Here is a 21,043-nt window from a genome sequence, read left to right as displayed (position 1 = left end):
AGTCCCCTTTTACTCTTAGCACCCCCCCCCAACCGCGACCAAACCCGATGCCGTCCGGCCTCACGCGTTTGTTAGAGAACGTTGGTGAACGGACGGCGGGATTAAAGCCCAGACAGGTCAGCGAGAAGGTTTAGTGATGTCCACCTAAATCAAGACGCCAGGGATGGAGGGCATTAATCAGAGAAACAGTAAAGGGGCTCGTTCTAACTCTAGAGGAGCTGCAAAGATCCACAGCTCAGGTGGAAGCATTTATTTTTTTTTTGACTCCATTCAAAGCGTGTTTTTTAAATTAAAATGAAACTACCACTCTAATGATTTCCACTGTGAACCATGGTGGTGGTACCATGCGCTGGGGACCTGGATATAAACAGTACTTCTTTCTGAAACATTTTGAAAACCTTTTCATTCCACATACTTGGTGTTGGTCCACCACATAAAACCCAAATAAGACGAAACATCAAGGCTGGGGTTGTAAGACAAGGAAAGAAAATAAAAAGTCTTTGTGTTTGGGGTAAAATTAAAATCACGGTCCTAGTCATCCACTAATCGTGCCTCATGCGTGAGGACGTTGTCACGCCAAGAGAGAAAATAATTACTGGTGGTGAACACTAAAGCCTCTTTGCTTTCGGTGTGAAAAAGTTTGCTGTTTTCGCCTTCAGTCTCCGCCTGTGTTTCTACCCCGTGTTCTTGGAGAAAAATGCCGACGGAGATGTAAATAAATTACAGGGAACCATCTGGACACACTGACATTGTCAGGTGTATCAAGGAGGAATTTAAATGGTATTTCTTTCCTCGTCGCGTTAAGCAACAGGCCTTGATAAAGCAGACTTTTGTCAGGCTCTAACCGGCTTCAGAGGTATTTGCGAGGGCAGCTTAATCTGAATTCCTGTCTGGGAACATTTTCTCACCAAAAAAAAAAAAAAAAATAGAAGAAAAAAAAAAGAAAAAGTTTGATAATTCATCTTTTAGCTTGTAATAATAACGTCATCCTCGTGCTGAAAAGAGCTCTGCTGTTGTGTCTGAAGCCGTGAAACTCGCAGCCTCCCACCAGCACAGCGGTGATTAGAAATAAATGTTCGATGTGTTAACTTGTGGTGTTGTCTATATTTAAGGCTGCATTTTTTTTTTTGGTGGAAAGGACGCGACCGAGCTTCTCACAGCAGAGCTCTATTCCTGGTCTGTCACAAGGACTGGCGTCAGCGTTGTTTTCGCTCGGGCACAGAGAAAACAAGTTGGACATATAAAACCTGATTTAGAGGACTTTATGGCCTTGGGTCGGCCGGTTTGTTAAATGCCACCAGTTTTAAATCAACAGACCTCCTGACGGCGTCCGTATGGCGTTTTTTATGTTTTCGGTGTGCGCTGCGTGACAGTTTATCATGAGCTTCGCCGCGTTTCTTTGTGAGAAAACACTTGGGCTACGTTCACACTGCAGGTCTTGATGCTCAATTCTGATTTTTTTTGTGAAATCGGATTTTCTTTGCGTGGTCGTTCACATTTCCAAATATATGCGACTTGTATGTGATCTCCTGTGTGAACTGAATGCGTTCAACCCAAGTGTCCCGCATGCACTGCAAAAAGAGAACTAAAAATAAGTACATTTTTCTAGAAATTAATGTATTTCTCCTTGATTTGAGCAGGTAAGTAAAATTATTTGCCAATGGGATGAGTATTTTTACCCCTAAAATAAGATAATTAGATATTCCGCACTTGAAGTAAGATGATGGAGATGAATTGTTCCTATTTTAAGTGTAAAAATCCTATTCCATTGGTGAATAATCTTATTTACCCGCTCAAATCAAAGAAAAATACTCTCATTTCAAGAAATATTTTCTTATTTTTAGTTCTATTTTTGCAGTGTGTGCACTCGAGGACACAATGACGTCACACGTAGCAAAGCGTCCTCAGTGTTTGCGGAAGTAAACATGGATTATAATGCTGGCGTGCATTTTGCGGTCATTAATTTATTTTTTAACCGGAGCTTTCCCTCCATTGACTGCTCTTCTTGTTTTAGTCTGCTATGGGTGTCGTCTTTCTTCCCGCTTCTGCACAGCAGGACGCAGAATAGTGACGTTTGTCGAGTATCGATGACGTACAGGTCGGATAAATGCGACACGGCCGTACAGACACAGGTCGCATTAGAAAAGATCAGATACGCATCGGATTCAGGACCACATATCCAAGTGGCCTGGGTCGCATTTAAAAAAATCTGATCTGTGTCATTCAGACTGTCATAAAAAGATCAGATCCAGGTCACATATGGGCAAAAAAAAAATCAGAATTGGGTCACTTCAGACTGCAGTGTGAACGTAGCTTCGGATGCACGCTGGTTTGATCGTTCAAACCGTCATTCATCGTTAGAGGCTGACACACACACACACAAACCAAGCTCAGAGATCATTATCGCTCAGTTATCTACTGTATTCTCATTCTTTTTTTCTTTTTTCTTTTTTTTTGTATTTCCTCTTCCTCATGCCGTCTCGCAGGGCTGTGGTGGAGAAGTACCTCCTGGAAAAGTCTCGCCTGGTCTCCAGAGAGAAGAACGAGAGGTAAGGACAGACGCGGGGGTGGTGTGGACCCTTCACCTGCCGCCGCGCTTCATCAGGATCATCTGGACGTTTTCCCCCATGAGGGTTAAATATGGAGTTCAGATGGACTCTTCAGATATTCATCTGCGGAAACACTTGCACACCCACATGCTCTCATATTCCCGCGCTGAATGTGCATTTACCGACTAAATGCTGATTTTACACACACACACCTATTGACACACCTGGCAAAGACGTCTAAAAAGCCTTGAAATAAATTAATTTGTTGCTGCCGTAGCTCAAACCAACACCAAAAAGAGGAGATGAATCCGATCTTTTGGCACAATTTTCCAAGGTAGCAGCCATGGCCTCATATGTGGCAAATCCTGCAGGTCCTGATCTGCAGAAATCAAGCGAAACGATAAGAGGTAAAACAGATTTATGTGATAACTAATTCAACTTTATTTATCTAGTACTTTTCCTACAAGCTGCAACCCAAACACAGCAGATACAATTGCACACACCTGGAAGAGGAGAGCGTACTACCTTTCCTGTGTGTGAAGGGTAAAACAGATTTATAAAGCGCGTTTCCAGCAGCTCATGCTGCGTTACAAGCAAAATCAGCCAAAATGTGGCAAAAAGGATGACAATGAAGCCATTAAGATGGAAAGAGAATCAAAAGACAATATAAAAGACACACGTTTGTGATGTTAAAAACAGATGAAGTTTAAAAATAAATAATAAAAGTAAAGAACTATATTTATGGATCATTGACTCAGAATGATGAACAATATTAACTTTGCTTGAAGAGAAAAGACTACTTAGTTAAAAAGCAGCACTTTCATTATAAACCTGCATAATTGATTTATTAGTATACTGAAGTCATGGTCTGCCACTCGACTCTCTCCCAACGTTGGGCAGGAGCCACAGCTCTAGATCGCCCTGAGTCCTGCGTCTCCTTAAACACTTAATAGCAACCCATTTTCACTTTAATGGTTGATTGTTATAAAAAATGTCTCAGGAATTTCAAAGAGTTCATGAGGATGTGCTAAATTGGGGGGAAATTTTCCTGGGATGCCTCCCAAACAAGTAGTTGGCAGGTAGGCAAAGCATTTATAAAGCGCTTTTCAGTAACAAGACCATTCAAGGTGCTGTACATGAACAGAAAAACATTAGAGGGAAATATTACTAAAAGACAAACATTACAGTAACAAAGGAATAAGCTAAACAAACACACAGAAAGCATATGTAGGTGATGTGTGATGGTTGTTTTGAGGAGTTGGTGACGACAAGAGTTCACTCTGTGCTCCAGTTTCCAACAATAACTCTTCCATTTATTAAGTCTTGCTTGTAGCAGGTGGCTAATATTGATGTGTCTGTGTCTCATTATATATAAACCATGGTTTACTAATCAGAAGTTTCTAGAAAAAATAAAAACATAAGAACAAATGTAAAAAAAAGTTGTTTCAGTTACATTAATTTTATAGAGATGGAAAGTTTAGCCGAGGTGATTTATGTTAATAAGAGCAACTATATCCTAACATAGTTTTCAATGTGAGGTTATGCTAGTAGTCCAGCAAATGATGAATTTAAGTGTTTTCACTCTTAACGCAGCATGAATAGATGATGATAATATTATTACTACCAATTATGTGGTTTTGTCAAATAATCAGCTGTCTGAGTGGTATGTCAGCTGTAAACAGGCATAAAAGAAAAATAATAGGTGGTGACATGATGACTACACGGGCTACGCTTCTCAGAGACAGACTCACTTGTTATGTCACTCTGCATACCATCCACGCTGCTCTTAGTCACACCAGACTGCTATCTGAGAGTAATGAGCAACTATTCAGTCTGTGGCGATTGGCAAAGAGAGTCCAGCTATATATATATATATATATATATATATATATATATATATATATATATATATTAGTATTTTCCAGTATAAGTCCAGTATTTTCATTTTTAACTTGATGAATGTACGCTCAGAAAGATCAAAACAGGGCTATTTATTTCACCCCGTTTGTTATTATTGTAGACAAATCTACAATAATGTTAAACTGGACCTTTGGTTCAAAAACTTTGTCTGGGTAAACTGCTAAACAATGGACCAAAAACACAATTTTAAAGGAAATTGGTACCAATATTAATAATAATATTAATAATAATTCATCAAACTCATATAGTGTTTTTTTTGGACACTCAAAGACAAAGTAGACTAAGCTACTCCAGTTCTTATTAACAAGTCTTTAAAAGCCTAAAATCTACAGATTTTTGGAAAAGTCCTCAATTGTTTTTGCCCAAATGAAAAAAAAAAAAGCTGTGAAATGTCCTTTTACCACCTTGTTTTTTCACATGATTGAGCACACGTACAGATAAACGGGCCTTATTATTATTATTATTATTATTATTATTATTATTATTATTATTATTATTATTCAAGCGGTTGTATAATTATGTTATAACATATAGTTTGGTATGAAAACTCCAGAATAACATCTAGAGTTGTGAGTGTGTAAAAGTCTAGGATTTTGAAATGAAGGATTATTAGGACCCCTGAAGTGAAGAAAGAACCTGAAGCATCACTGCTGAAAAGCGAGACCATTCACACATTTATTATTTCCAGTAGCTTCCTAGATGAACAGGTTTTGAATATCCAGCTAGTCCTGCAGCTGACTAGGGCAAACGCCTCCTTAGAAAAGAGCAGCAGTTTCTCTTGAGTGGGCGGGGCATTACTCATTCATAGACTTCCTGTTTGAATCTTCTCCAGCTAGTTTTGGAAAATCTTTACACCCTCCTCTGCCAGGGGCGCTCTACGTAACCCTCCGCCTCCTCACCGTCTGCTCACAGGTTCAGCTAATCTCCTCTCCCACAGTCGCTGATGACTGAATATCCTGCCCGTCTAGTCAGGGAGAGGGAGCCCGCCGTGTATGATGCGGAAACTCATTAATCCCGTGTGCTTTTACAGCAAAGCCCGTGTCACCTGTTTACCTCTCGGCTGATTGCACGAGTGGAAAACTGATAGGAGCATCAGCGAGACGCGGCCTCCCATATATTACCGTTTTACAATGTGTTTGAATTTTGGTTTACTGGCAAAACTGTCTCTGTGCGTAGCCATAAATACGAGGCTCCTAGCAATCAGACGATAACGGCATAATTGGAAATCCTAGCCAGGACGTTATAAAGCAGCCAGATTTGTTTGGAGTAAAGGAGACTTTTTGTTTTCTGTCACACTGCAAAAACGGATCTAAAAATAAGTATAAGAAGTAATATTCTTAAAGTTAGTGTATTTATGCTTGATTTGAGCAGGTAAATTAAGATCATCTGCCAATGGAATGAGTATATTGTCCCCTAAAATAACATATTTAGATGTACTGCACTTGAAATAAGATGATGGAGATTAATTTTTCCTGTTTTAAGTCCAAAAATCTTATTCCATTGGCAAATCATCTTATTTACCTGCTCAAATCAAGGACAACACTCATTTTAAGAACATTTTACTTATTTCTAGTTCTGTTTTTGCAGTACAGTAAGGACTTTCTAAATATATTATCTGTAAAGTAGAAACCCTTAATTTTTTTTTTTCCTCCAGGAACTACCACGTGTTTTACTACCTGCTGCTGGGCGCCTCGGACGAGGAAAGGACGGAGTTTAAACTGCTGCCGCCTGAAGAGTACTTCTACCTCAAGCAGGTGCGAAACGCTCTAAAGTTCATTTAGTTTCGTTTTTTTTTTTTTTCCCCCACTTCTGTCCAATAAACTGGGCTTTAAGCGTCTTAATGAGCTGCGAGCTGATAGTGTTTGTGAGTCGGGCTCTGAAATGGACTTTGAATGGGGTCTGCCGCTGGCGAAAGCTGCCAAGCGTCTGAATGAGCCGTTGTGTACACCGTGAGCTCGCTCCACACATGTGCTTTGCATGTTAATAAGGCCGTCTTTGTTGGGATTCCCCTCCTTCCTCGGCCCTCTTGTTCACTGATCCCTTTCCTCACCAGGTTGGCCTTTTCAGGTTTTGTGGTCTCGGCTTTTTTTTTGTTTTTTTTGTTTTGTTGTTGTTGTTGTTGTTGTTCCTCCCAACCAACCGGTCCCTCCTTTTTTTATTCATTTGCAGGAAAACTTCAAGATAGAAGATGAGGAAGATTTGGGTCATGATTTTGAGAGGCTGCAGCAGGCGATGCAGATGGTCGGCTTCCTTGCGGCCACAAAGAAACAGTGAGTTAAGCGGGGAGCGGTTTAGGACTCCCACGGTCTGCACAAGCATGGCATGGGATTTGAGTTATTCCCAGAATAAAACAAAACAGAGCACCATAAAGTGTTTTGATTTTCAGGTTTTGTTCCCGATCCCTTTTGTCTGAAAGTCATTGCCTTCTTCCATCTGTATATTAGCCCACCCATCACCTCGGTTTGTTCATCTGTCCGTTTGTCCTTCCCTGCATCCATGTTTAGATCCTGACGTCAGAAGAAATATCCCCCATAAATTCACAGTGAACCGTTGTATTTATACTTCAAAACAGAACTGAAAGCTCTGAGAACTGCAGACTTTAACGATGAAAAATGTAGGAACGGACAAACCTTGTCTTTAAAAAGATATCACTGCAAAAACGGATCTAAAAATAAGTAAAATGTTCTTAAAATCTGTGTTTTTGTCCTTGATTTGAGCTGGTAAATAATATTATCTGCCAATGGAATGAGTACTTACACTGCAAAAAGGGTACTAAAAGTAAGTAACATTTTCTTGAAATTAGTATATTTTTCTTTGATTTGAACAGCTAAATAAGACTATTTGCCAATGGAATGAGAATTTCTATACCTAAAATAAGATAATTAGACATTCTGCACTTGAAATAAGATGAGGGAGATTAATTAATTTATTTTAAGTGCGAAAAGCTTATTCCATTGGCAAATAGTCTGATTTACCAGCTCAAATCAATGAAAAATACACTCATTTCAAGAAGATTTTACCTACTTTTAGTTCCCTTTTTGCAGTGTAGACCCCTAAAATAAGATAATTAGACATCCTGCACTTGAAATAAGATGATGGAGATGAATTGTTCCTATTTTAAGTGCAAAAACCTTATTCCATTGGCAAATCATCTTATTTACCTGCTCAAATCAAGGACAGATACACTCATTTTAAGAAAATATTACTTATTTTTAGTTCCGTTTTTGCAGTTTATATATATATATATATATAGATATTATATTTTGTTTTTGTAAAAAGGTTCCCTGTTTTCTTTCAAGTTTGTTTAAAAGTCCGCGCTGTAATTGTCCTGCAGCGAGCTACATCCCGTTCTCTAAAGTTTTCTTTTTATCGAGTCACATGACCCGAGAGCTAAAAAAAAACCTTCTTGTTGACGATGTCCTCTGCCACCAAACGGGTGGCCTAATGGAGCGTTTTAATGGAGACAGCGTGTCGTTCGAACTCCTGCACAAAGCCTCCATTCACTGACCTCAAACAGATGTTTTCAGGGCGATGAGCGGCCGTAACGTCCGCCATGTGACCCGCCCAGTGGTTCTCAGCCTGCGTCTCTATTGTCTTGCAGGATCTTCACCGTGCTCTCCGCCATCCTGTACCTCGGCAACGTGACGTACAGAAAGAAGGCGTCGGGCCGGGACGAAGGGTTGGACGTCGGCCCACCTGAAGTCCTGGCTACCCTGTCTGACCTGCTGAAGGTAACCTGGAGGATTTTAGTGTGGAGGCGCACCATGACGCTGTATGTTTGTGCTCAACTACACCACCAGTCAAATGTTTGGGCTCACCTTAGTCATTCGCTGGCTTTTCCTTACATTCATGACTTCCTATATTATCGATACATAGTGAAGACGTTAAATCTGCGGCTCAAAAGTATAAAGAATTATGTATCAAACAGAAAATGGTGAAATAACTCAAAACCTCTTGTATAGTTTAGCTTTTTCTAAACACCCCCTCGTTGTTTTGATTACTGCTGTAGTCACCTGAAATGGGTTTCCGACTGTTTTGAAGGAGTTCCCAGAGGTGGTAATAAAAATAAAGTGTTGTAAGTGGCAGAACGATCTCTGACGGTATACGGCAGTGTTGTAGTCAAGTCAATATGCCTCGAGTCCGAGTCCAGGTTTGAGTCTCCAGTGTTCAAGTCCGAGTCAAGTCCAAGTCATTAAAAAAAATCCGAATCGAGTCCGAGTCAAGTCCACTACTCATCCGAGTCAAGTCACTATTGATCCGAGTCAAGTCCAAGTTCCGCACTAAAGTAAGCATAGCCTACATGTTTTTAAACAAAAAAAAAAATAATAATCCACACTCCACCACATTGCACTAATAATTTAGATATTAAAATCATACACCAAATAACATTCTAATGACATATTAAAATTATAGCCTAATGATATAAAAAAAAGTCGAGTCTTTTTCTCAATTTCCGAGTCAGAATGATCTGAATGTAGGAGTCCGAGTCCAAGTTCGAGTCATCAGTGCTCAAGTCCAAGTCAAGTCACGAGTCTCTAAATTTAGCTAATGTCTCGGACTCGAGTCCTACAACACTAGTATCCGTTTGAGTTGGTTGAGAACTGTGAAAGAAAAAGGAAAAGTTGAACTGATTGCTGGAATTCTTGAAAACAACAGGAACCCCAGACCAAAAATCCCCATTTGAAATCCTTTGTTACATCAGCGTCTGGATAAATTGTGACAAATGACACATTTTCTTTAAATTAGCGTGACCCCCGTGTTTGTAAGTCACCTTTATTCTATCCGTGTGTCCCTCTCAGGTCAAAGAGGAGCTGCTGGTCGAGGCGTTGACCAAGAGGAAAACGGTGACGGTCAACGACAAGCTGATCCTCCCCTACAGCCACTCTGAGGTAGACGTCAGCCAATTAAGAGCGATCCGGCTAACTCCCTCCATCTTCCTCTTTGCCGCTGAAACGCTCGAGGCAAACCGGTTTCTCTCACCCCCATTAAAGTCTGATAAAGGTCAGACGAAGTGCGTTGTTTCTGCTTTCAGGCGATCACAGCCAGAGACTCCATGGCCAAGTCTCTGTACGGCGCCTTGTTTGACTGGATAGTGCTGCGCATCAACCACGCGCTGCTCAACAAGAAAGACATGGAGGAATCTGTGCCCGTAAGAAAATAACCAATCGAGTTACACCAGCTTACCCACGCAGCTACAAGTGATGACTGATGCTTTAACGTTGCCTCCCCAGTTCTTGTCCATTGGGGTCCTGGACATCTTTGGCTTCGAGGACTTTCAGACCAACAGCTTTGAGCAGTTCTGCATCAACTACGCCAACGAGCAGCTGCAGTATTACTTTAACAATCACATTTTTAACCTGGAGCAGGTGAGTGGTACCGACTCCTCACGCCTTCTAACGAGGGATTGGTCGTCATAGGGCTGGACGATATAGAAAAAAAGCTTATCGATAAAAAAAAAAAAATGCATATTGATCGATATCGATAATTATTGAAAATATTAAAAAACATATTTTATGTGCCGCTCTGCCTGGACATTTTATGATATTGCTAAATGATTTAATTTTAATAAAAAAAAGCACAAACACAGAATTCCAATTAAATCTTTATTTAACCAACTTTTTTAACCATAACAGAATTTTTTTAAAAGTAAAATAACTTAAGAGACCTGGGTTATGTTATTAAATACTGACAAAGAAGAAACTAAAGTGACCAGTAAAATGACCAAAATAAATATACCAAATAAATAAATAAAATAGCCTATTTAGGTGGGAATAGTACACTAGTTACTCCTCAGGTTTCATAATTGAGAGGCTGATGCAGGGCTAAGGTCTGAGGTTGTGGCGTGTAAGGACACAGACTGCAGCTCATTTTGCACTGATTCTCTGCACTAGTCGCGCCACACGTCTATTGATCGATATATATTGTTATTGAATTATCGTCCAGCCCTAGTTCGTCACGGTGGAGCAGGTTTATTATAGTGGCGTTCTCATAGCAACAAGTTAATTTTAGCTCCGCAAAAACACAGTTTGGTGAATGGAAAGGGGAAGAAAAAAAAAAATTTGTCGTGGCATGTTTGCTTAGTGTTTCGAGGCTTTTTTAGAAAACATTAGACACGGGTTGACCCAGATGGTCTTTCCTGCCTCGTTCAGGATGAGTACAACTCAGAGGGCATCACCTGGCACAACATCGACTACACAGACAACGTGGGCTGCATCCATCTCATCAGCAAGAAGCCCACAGGCCTGCTGTACCTCCTGGACGAGGAGAGCAAGTAAGAGCAGCCGGAGCCTCACGTGTCACAAGGCAACGTTTGGATGGAGTGGTTATTCCGCCTCTCACCTCTTCTCCTCTCCCTGCGCCTGTCTTCCAGCTTTCCACACGCCACAGATAAGACCTTGTTGGCCAAATTCAAGCAGCAGCACCATGGGAACAAGTACTTCATACCCACGCCGGTCATGGAACCCGCCTTCGTCATTCAGCACTTCGCAGGGAAGGTCAAATATCACATCAAGGTACGCTTTCACATCACGGCCGCCGCTTTATCCAGATTCAGACGCCAGCTGTTTCGGCTCGTGACGTCCTCGATATCTGTGACCTCACCAGGACTTCCGGGAGAAGAACACGGACCACATGCGTCCAGACATCGTGGCGCTGTTGCGGAGCAGCGACCGAGCTTTCGTGCGGCAGCTCATCGGCATGGACCCGGTGGCCATGTTTCGGTGGGGCATCCTGAGGGCCACCATCAGGGGCCTCGCTGCTTTCAACGAGGCGGGTCGCTCCTGGGCTGCCAAGACAGCAGGTAGACCTTCCTCTCATCCGTCATTAAAGGGATAGTTCAGCTTTTTTATTTTTTATTTTTTTATATGGGGTTGTGTCGGGAGTTTGCCGGGTTAATTCCCGACCAAATGTGAGACTTGGAGAAATTCTGAAATCTACCGTCTTTGACGCTGTTTCACAAAATGTAGAAAAGATGCATCTTAAAGAAAGGTGAATTAGCAAGGCAAATTTATTTATATAGCACAATTCAGTACAGAGACAATGCAAAGTGCTTTACATGATTAAAATATAGGAAAATAAAACAGAATAAAAGCAAGTAGGAATAGAATGTAGAAAAAAAAGAACATTAAAAACAGTTTAACTAGAACAGTCAAAGGCAATTTTAAACAAATGTGTTTTTAATCAGGCTTTCAGCACTTTTACAGTTTTCTGGAAGTTTGTTCCAGATAAGTGGAGCATAGGAACTAAATGCTGCTTCTCCGTGTTTGGTTCTGTTTCTAGGTATGCAGAAAGTCACACATTAGGACCTCCAGTGACAGCCTGTGTGATTTATTTTCGAACAACTTTGGACATACGGATATTTAATATTGATTGTACCAATCCTGAAATATTAAAGTAATATAAATAAACAGGAAAAAAGGACTTATCACAATTGTCTGTAAAATATATATAAAAAAAATGCTATTTCCTGGCGCATTTATTCCAACTTCCACTGACCAGAAAATAATTTACTGCCAACATCTCCAAGTCTGTTCATCCAACTAAGTTGCTCCTGAAAGCAGAACGCAAAATGCTAAAAGAAGTCTGCAAAAAAGCTAAAATGTCTCCTAGAGATGTTCAGCTCGTGCTGATATAAAGCTGCATGCCTGTACAGTCAGAGATTGTTCAAGTTTAGCTTTGTTGTTGCAAGATGTGCAAGAAGGTCCCTTTTGATGAAGCAGATTAGCCCAAAATTGAATTATTTGGACACCAGAACTGGGGACAACTTTGAAATAAACCAAATACCGCATTCTAGGAAAGGCACCTCATGCTGTGAAGCATCATGGTTTTGGGATGCTTTGCAGCATCAGCACCTGGCCAGCTCACCACAGAAACATTAGAGAAAAATCCTAACTAAACCCGAAACAGAACCGAACCCCGTTTCATGACCCAAGATGCACCGTGAATCCACCAAGGACTGGCAGAGAGTAAAACGACTGCATCAAGGAGCGTTAGGGGAGCTGTTAGAGGATAAGGAGGCCTTTTCCTTTACGTAAAGACTAAAACATTTTTAGGTTAAGTTCAATGAAATATTTCTGTTTTCCAGAGATAAGAAATGAGAAAAGGAATTCATGTGTGAGCATTTTCAATTTGAGTTGCTTTAAAATGTTAAAATCAGCCAAAACGTGAGTTAGCTTGAGCTTCCTAGCTTCCTTGCAGCGCCACAATCCTGTAAACCGACAACAATATGACATTTTCTATTACAGGTTAGGGGACCCATTATTGTTGATGACTCGACAGAACCTCACTTTAACAAACCCCCATTCAAAAACTATCCCTTTAAGAATAATTTCTGTTGTTTTTTTCCCTCATGTAGAAAGATGGAAACGCTAATGTCATGCAGATGCGTTTGCACCGCAGCTTCAGCACACAGCAGATGTCCCGCTCTGTAATTAGCTTTAAGGTCAGCCTGAAAAGTAAAGGCTGCCCACAAAACGTCTGAGATTTTCTCTGAAATTCTCAATCCTCCTGCACATTTTGCGATTCCTTTGATGTGTTCGAAAGCAGCGCAACCAGTCTAACCTATTAGACTGGCTCAAAATGGCGAGCAGCAAACCGGCTTCCAGTGACACCGGTTTATTGTTGCTCACTGCCGTTTGATCTGATTATTTTTATTTATTTTTTTTTGTAGGTGTTGTCCGTCCAGCGTCCAGAACGCCTCTAGGAGAGCTCCAGCGCTCCAACGCCCCGATAGAAAGAATGTACAAGTGAGTAAGGCGCATGGACTGTGGGAAGCCATTTGTTCTCACGTTGTGCTTCTGACTGACTTTGTTCTTTCCAGAGTGACTCTGTGTGTTGTGGGGCCTACTGACACGGTGGTTTTGCTCTTTGTGGTTAAGAACTTCTTTTTTTTGTTTGTTCCAATGAGATTATGTCACATAAACGAAATGTTCACTTCTCATGCTACGTGGAAATGTTTGACCTGTTGTTTTACGGGCCTCCACTTTAATCCTGTAGTGCTGAATGAGATGATGGGGGGGGGGACATTTGGAAATCTTCCTCCAGCTCATCTCAGTTTATCCTGCCCACCTCTTGGTGACCCCGGTGTTTGCGGTTCTCTGCTCTTCCTCTTCCCTCCACAGACGAGCCTCTATGCTCGATTTCTACTTTGATCACTCAGAGGAGCGCCCTCTAGAGGCCTTCGAAGACATCTTTGCTAGCTTTGAGAACAAGAAGTAAGTGAATTTGGTGGAAAGCAGAGAAGAATGAGGACAGGAGGCCAAGCAGGAAGGAATTAGCTGTGGGTTTTTTTGGGGGGGGTTTGTTCTGCCTTCTGAGTTTGCTCTCATTAAGCTATGTTTAAGTCTAACTTGGTCTAATGTTTGTTTTTAAAGAAACGGCAGGTTTTTTTTTCTCTCTCTCCAAAATATTTAAACATTTCTGCTCCTTTAAATTTTGAAACCCTACAGATTGAGGAAGTTCAGTTCAGCTGTATAAAGCTTCAAAATTTCACTTACATTTCCAGTCTTCCCCAAATCTAGTCTCCTTCCCTATTTATCTATTTATTGTACTTTCCGAAATCCCTCCTCAAATCGTATCATTTGCACGTTTGTTATTGCGGCTGCAGAGCACAGAGAAGTGTTTGCTCAGGCTTTCACCGAGCACCCACTCAGATTACGTCCTTTTAGCCGTGAAGCCCTAAAAGCACACAGTCCGTCAAACACGCGCGCAGAGATGCCTGGCCAAGTACGCAAACACGACTGTGAGAGCTTTCTCAGAAGCAGACCAAACCGCCAACACCAGCTTTGGATTTATTAAATTAAGGGAGAATTAAACACGCAGGGCTCTTTCCTTCCCTGCCTGACCTCTGTGTTCGTGGTCAGACTGAGAAAAGCACTGCATGGACTGTCTTTGGGACGCGGGAAGAGTCTCCGTATTAACCTCACCAGCCGCAGGTTAAGGGACCGCTCATCACCGCCCGTAACAACAAAACAGTGACGGCCACCGCATGGAAACAGACGGCCAGCAAACAGCGCCGGTCATCAGCTCAGCTCCGCATGTTAACCCCACCCCACAGTGACAGGGATACACAGATGTGTAAAAAAACATTAAATTAATCCATCTTTCAGCGCTCTAGCACATAATCCAACATTTAACTTGAGCACATTTGTTCACTGGAAGGGCGAGGGGGAAATGCCACGTTGATAAAACAGATGTTTTTGGATCTTTGCTGTCGTTACTTTGTTCCACTGAGTCGGGTGGCTTTATCGAATCATTTCATTGTTATCGTGAAAAAGTTTTTGATAAAGAGAATTTGGTTTATATTGCTAACGAGGAATCCCAATTAATGATGTCTGAAACCCCCTACAAAAAAAAAACTGCCAGCATTGTCAGGATTTTTTTATTTTTGCTGTTTTCTCTACGGGTAGTTTCTTGAAAAAGAGCATCAATGAATATCAATACGTTCAAATATACAATTAAATGCAGTTACTGTGTGCGGTTTAATGATGATAATCTCACTTTATGTAACTAGTGTCCTGTTGAAGCAATTCAATTCAGTTAAATTTTATTTATATAGCGCCAAATCATGAAACATGTCATCTCAAGGCACTTTACAAAATCAAGTTCAATAATATTATACAGATTGGGTCAGATTATACAGATTGGTCAAAAATGTCCTATATAAGGAAACCAGTTGATTGCATCAAAGTCTTGACAAGCAGCATTCACTCCTGGGGAAGCGTAGAGCCACAGGGAGAGTCGTCTGCATTGTACATGGCTTTGCTGCAATCCCTCATACTGAGCAAGCATGAAGCGACAGTGGGAAGAAAAACTCTCCATTAACGGGAAGGAAAACCTCCACCAGAACCGGGCTTAGTATGAACGGTCATCTGCCTTGACCGACTGGGGGTTACAGAAGACAGAGCAGAGACACAACAAGAGAAACAAAAGCACACATTGATCTAGTAATCTGTTCTACATTAGATGGTAGTAGCGGGTGAGCACATTTCAAATTTAGTTGCCCTCTGGTTTTCTGTTGGATATACACCTGCGGACATTCTGGCCACGGAGGAGAGTAGGTTTTTATCTCTGGCGAACAATTTCTGTGTGGCATCGTCTTCTAGCTTAATGAAAAAGACTTAGACAACTTTATTTATCATCCTGCATGCACAGAGCGCGTACAGAACGAAATTTCGTTTGCATACAGCTTGGAAAATCACGATAAAATGCAGTAAATTTCAGTAAATTACAGTGTCCATTATGTGGCTTCAGCAGCTCAGAGTCTTAACTTTCTGCAAAAAGTCTCTGCCTCGGACTATTTTTATACCCCAGGGGAAACAAAACGTCTCGGAAGTTCCTACAAATTTAAACTATAAGTAACGTAGTTAAATTTATTTTAAAGGGATTGTAACAGGTGCCGACATCTAGAGAGTTAGTGCCTTAATTTTCAGCCATTTTTGGTACTCGCTGAATAAATGTGCTCAAATTAAAGGTTGGATTTTTTTCCACATATTTCATTATGAGGTTATGCTACTGCGACGAAACATAACCTAATTCTAAGGCTTTTTACACATCTTTTAGCAGGCGTGCCAACAAATATGTCTGTGTGTGTGTATATATATATTTATATATGTGTGCGTGTGTGTGAACATTGCTGTTTGTGTCTGTGTGCGGGTCTCTCTGCTCCTATAAAGGACATTACAGCATGGTTGGGCGGTCTAGTGTGTCTTGTGGTTTCCTGGTTGGCGGGAGAACGTATTCTGCTTCACAGATGAGCAGCGTGTGAACCACCGTGTGCTCCCACCTCCACCTTGCTGTGTGTTTTTTTTTGTCTTGGGTAACCGTTTTTGGTATGTTTCCATTGGAGGTGTCCTAACAGTGGTGTTTCTTTCCTACTGTCTTTTCCTTTTATTCTCTCTTTCTGTCCATCTTTTCTGTTGTTTCTCCCCCTGTTTTCCTCTCCCCGCTCCCTTCTCCTCCTTTCCTGCTGTTTTTTTTCCCCTCCCTTGGTGTGTATGTGTGTGTGTCTGGTGTGCGATCAGAGAAATGCATTCAGAGATCATCAGCTCCATAAAGAACTTGCAGCTGGACGGAGAGGACCCTCGCAAGCTGTTGCAATCCTGGGGTCGCCTCCGCTTCCCACGTCACGTCCTCCAGTGAGTCTGCAGACAGAGCCCGGCATCGGCTCTTCTCCAGATCGGTCCGCTCCCGGTTTGGCTCGGGACAGAACACGCTCCCCACTCACGTTGTCAGCCGCTCTAACATCTGTAGCAGAACGCCGAGGTGTCCTGAAACGCGCTGCTGCTTCTGTGTCAGTCACGCTTCGTAGGGTTAGCTCTTCTTCGAGTCTGCCAGTTTGAAAAGCTGTTTTTTTTTTTTCTTTTTCTTGAGGACCGAGCTCAAAAACGCAGGGAAGGCTTTCACTGCAGCACGGAGGCCAACGAAAGCGTTTCAGCACGGAGCGTAACGATAATTTACACCGCTTGAACCTTTTGTCGCATTTGCAGCGCTCAACATTTTATAATCCAGTCGAAAGAAAAGAACAGGAGATCGGCTCAAAGTGGCGCCGTGCGTTTGGGGCTGTGAGCACGCCAGCTGTTTACACTGCAAAAACAGAACTAAAAGTAAGTGAAATTTTCTTGAAATCTTTGTATTTTTCCTTGATTAGAGCAGGTAAATAAGACTATTTGCCAATGGAATAAGATTTTTGCACTTAAAATAGGAACAATTCATCTCTATCGTCTTATTTCAAGTGCAGGGTGTCTAATTGTGTTATTTTAGAGATGAATTGTTCCTGTTTTAAGTGCAAAAATCTCATTCTATTGGCAAATAGTCTTATTTACCTGCTCTAATCAAGGAAAAATAAACTAATTTCAAGACATTTTTCTTTTTTTTAGCTCCCTTTTTGCAGTGTATACACCTGGAGACGGACGAGGCTTTTTTTTGTCCGTCCCTCGTTGTAAATCAGCTTAAACTCACCCGGATTGGTTGTGTTGAAACCGTGAGCACCAGTTTTGAGTCCTACCACAGATTCTCCGTTTCGTTTAGGTCTGGGCTTCGACTAGGCCGTTTCTAAAACATGAAAAACGCTTTCATCCAAACCATTCGAGGTGTTTAGGGTTGCTAAAGGTGCTGGAAGGTGAGCATCCACCCTAGTCACATGGCTTCGGGAGCCTCTAACAGGTCTCCCTTCACGATTCCCCCTATCAGGTCTGACTGGCCACCCCATTCCCACAGAAGTACAGAATCCCTTCAGCATGAAGCTCAATTTGAGGTTCAGTTTTTGGTCCCAGCTTCCCAGAGCACCTTCTTCAGCATGTTTGCTGTGTCCCCTACGCAGGTTTATGGCAAACTTACAACACCTCTATTACATAAAGCCCAGATTTGTCATGTGTACAACTAAAAGTTGTCCTGCCAGACTTTGGATTTCTGCAGCTACTAAGTAGGACATTTCTGAAGGACATTAATTATAGTGGCATTTAGTTTGGTGCATCAGATAGAAGTGGAGGTGAATGCAAACAGATGCTAAACTTTAAAGCTTTTTTTATTTGTAAAGATGTTTCCCTCTCCTTGCACATCTCACAGTTATGCCCCACGTTGTGTTGCTCTGTCACATAATATCCCAATAAAACGCTCAAGTTCAGAGGGTGTTTTACGTGGCGCTGAAACCTGGAGAGCGTGTCTGTCCTTGTGTGGGCTGATTTAGAGTCATAGTCCATCTCGTTGTAGCAAGCTTCTTCAGCTTTGACCTTCTTCCTCTGTCACCGTCAAACATCTTTGTCATTCATCCCATCTAGGAGCGAAGCCTTCATTCCCACTCTCACTGACCGTGCATGAAGACGTCACCCGGCCTTACTAACCTCCATCTGCTTGTCTGTCCCGTCTCTAAACCTCGGGGACTTTATCTCCGAGCTCACGCCGCGTCTTCTTTCTCCTCTGTTCACAGGAAAACCAAGAGTGTTAAGCAGAAGCAGGTCATCCCCAAGGTATACCTGAGTACATTTAGCCCTCATGCTGTACCTTGTCATTTAAAAGTTGGGGTTATTAACATTTATTACCGCAATGCCAATCGGCTGTTGCTGTTTTTTTGTTGGACTCTGCAGAATTTGCTGGATTCGCACTCTCTGAAGTTCATCGTGAGTCTGACGCTGCACGATCGCACTACGAAGTCTCTGCTCCACCTGCACAAGAAGAAGAAGCCGCCCAGCATCAGCGCTCAGTTCCAGGTTAATCACTGCTGCCGTGTCGGCGCACGCACGTGTTTTCTTAAATCTACGGCAAAAGAGGCCAAACTCCTTGTCATTTGTTTTCCCCAGAACTCTCTGAACAAACTCTTAGAAACTCTGAACAAAGCCGAGCCTTTCTTCATCCGCTGCATCCGCTCCAATGCTGAGAAGGTAGGTTCGCAAAACGCAGGATCGTTTTCTCCCGAGGCGTGACGCTGTCGCCCCGGCTCTGCTTTTTGATGTAATCGTTTGTTGCTTGTGAGCAGAAGGAGATGTGCCTGGACGAGGCGCTGGTGCTTCAGCAGCTGCATTACACAGGGATGCTGGAAACTGTTCGCATCCGAAGGTCCGGCTACCCGGCCAAGTATACGTTCCAGGTAAGACAGATCTGCTCGTCCCCATCAGTGAGACATCCATCCATCCATTTTCCAACATGCTTATCCCTATTGGGGTCACGAGGGGTGCTGGTGCCTATCTCCAGCTGTCAATGAGCGAGAGGCGGGGTAAACCCTGGACAGGTGGCCAGTCTTTCGCAGATCAGTGAAACAATTTAGTCTAAAGGCACGAATCAATGAAAACTAACATGTAACGCTTGTCACAATGTTTTGTACCTAATGGGGCTCAAAAGGGCACATTGATTATGCAGTGCATTGTGGGATGCGATTGTAATTTTTCCGGGGCGATGGCTTATGTTCACGTTGCTGATTCGGATGTCGTGCTGTGAGAGATGGAGACGCAAAGTGGTTGGAAAACTGACTAACGAGAAAGGCGGTGGATTGTACTGAGGCCAGCTTAGACTCTGTTCTAAAGGTTGGCCATCTCGATAAAATCTGTAGGATTGGTGGGATTGATCCATATGAGCGTGATAAATGGACAAAGGATTTACATCCACCACTATTCTCAGAAGCCCAGCCTTCTCTCTGTCTCGTCAGTGGAGAATTCAGGCATGTTACGTCTTTAAGGTTCTCATGGACAAAGCGACTTGGGGTGGGTCCAGGATCTCCGAATTTTTCGTCTTAATTATTTTATGAGTTATAATAAAATACCACCGATAATCTCCAAATATCTAATGTCTAAATTAATCTCCTGTTTGTGGAGGAAATGGAGACTCTCCTGTCTACTTTGTTTGCTGCCTTCTCCGTTGGCTCGGCTAGTGCCAGCAGTCTTCTAGAGGCTCCGTGTAAAACACAGTTTCAAGCTTCGATTCAAACTTACCAGCCTGAATATACCATGAACACACACACGTAACGGGATATGGTCTCTTTTGTGAGGTTTGGTCATCTCACGGCCTCATAGTTGAGAGATCCGACCTTTGATTCCATGTTGGTAAACTGAAAGTCTCAATCCAGCGTTCTTTTCCCCAAAGCGATGGCGTGAACCAGTGAGGCCGTTAATGTCACAGCAGGTGTGCACCATGTTTTTATAACCTTTTTTTTTTTTTTAGAACAAAAGAACAGAAAATAAAGACAAGGTTGTGAATGAAGGCTGCGTAAACAAATAGGAGACGTTTCCCGATGCCCAGTGTTCCCACAATGCAGTGCGATTGTAACAGCACCCATTCAAGCCCCCATACAGCACAAAAATACATGTACTGAAATACTGTGTAAAATGATCTGATCTTTATTTGCAAAAAAGGATCTAATGTGTTGTGTGTGGTTCCTCTAGGAGTTTATCGAGCATTTCAGGGTTCTGCTGCCGAAGAAGTTCTCCGCCTCCAAAGAAGCCATCGCAGAGCTGCTGGGGAAGAAAATGGGCTTCGACCCAACCACATACCAGATCGGCAAGACTAAGGTACCAACATGTTTCAATAAAGGGGAATAATTTATGACATGTGTTTGGTAGAGTCAAGTCACTACCAGCTCAGAAACCTACAGGCCCTCTTTCGTCTAAACGCAGGCGCTATTCGTACAGCTTTACATGTATAGTAAGCATGATGTTCATAAATCATGATCTCCTGCAGCTACGAGGCGCATGACAAACAGCCCCCCTTGAGGAATACTTAGCGCCGTTTGTAGAGAGAAACAGTGACTCACACCTGCTAAATTGAACTCTTTTGAAAATATGTTATTAAATGATTTCGTAGAATGATACAGCGTGAGCTTCTGTTCCCGGCTAAACACTGTATTAAACCCAGCAGATGCCCTCAAAAGGCTTTGGCCTTAAGCTTTTTAGCAATAATAATTATTCAAAGACATCAACCTAAATTAAGTTCTGTTAGAAATATAGACACTTGAGGTTATGTGACTCAAAAAAAAAGGTTATATCCCATCAGGAGTAGTCATTTATACGACGGAGTATTAGGGCCACACATGAAGGGAATTTTTTTTTTTTTTTGCCATGTCGACATTAAACTTAACATTTCGAGAATCT

At 42.0% G+C, this 21,043-nt stretch overlaps 1 protein-coding gene across 4 annotated transcripts in view; it reads left to right on the top strand.

Moving 5' to 3' along the window:
• Nucleotides 1-21,043, top strand: part of LOC105936837 (unconventional myosin-IXb) — an 89,456-nt gene that overhangs the window by 45,591 nt on the left and 22,822 nt on the right. For all 4 annotated transcript variants that reach the window (XM_021324219.2, XM_012877839.3, XM_021324225.2 and 1 more), the window contains exons 6-23: nt 2,487-2,549; nt 6,124-6,223; nt 6,639-6,739; nt 8,071-8,200; nt 9,269-9,358; nt 9,502-9,618; nt 9,701-9,835; nt 10,619-10,740; nt 10,840-10,981; nt 11,073-11,268; nt 13,138-13,213; nt 13,589-13,681; nt 16,490-16,603; nt 18,394-18,433; nt 18,551-18,673; nt 18,764-18,844; nt 18,940-19,050; nt 20,339-20,464. In XM_021324219.2, the coding sequence (XP_021179894.2) occupies nt 2,487-2,549; nt 6,124-6,223; nt 6,639-6,739; nt 8,071-8,200; nt 9,269-9,358; nt 9,502-9,618; nt 9,701-9,835; nt 10,619-10,740; nt 10,840-10,981; nt 11,073-11,268; nt 13,138-13,213; nt 13,589-13,681; nt 16,490-16,603; nt 18,394-18,433; nt 18,551-18,673; nt 18,764-18,844; nt 18,940-19,050; nt 20,339-20,464 (1,960 nt within the window). The remainder of the gene's footprint in view (nt 1-2,486; nt 2,550-6,123; nt 6,224-6,638; nt 6,740-8,070; nt 8,201-9,268; nt 9,359-9,501; nt 9,619-9,700; nt 9,836-10,618; nt 10,741-10,839; nt 10,982-11,072; nt 11,269-13,137; nt 13,214-13,588; nt 13,682-16,489; nt 16,604-18,393; nt 18,434-18,550; nt 18,674-18,763; nt 18,845-18,939; nt 19,051-20,338; nt 20,465-21,043) is intronic.

The sequence above is a fragment of the Fundulus heteroclitus genome, chromosome 9, assembly GCF_011125445.2.
Source record: "Fundulus heteroclitus isolate FHET01 chromosome 9, MU-UCD_Fhet_4.1, whole genome shotgun sequence".
In the NCBI taxonomy this organism is placed as follows: Eukaryota; Metazoa; Chordata; class Actinopteri; order Cyprinodontiformes; family Fundulidae; genus Fundulus; species Fundulus heteroclitus.
Note: the sequence above shows the minus strand (reverse complement) of the source record. Positions and strands in the feature narration are given on the sequence as shown.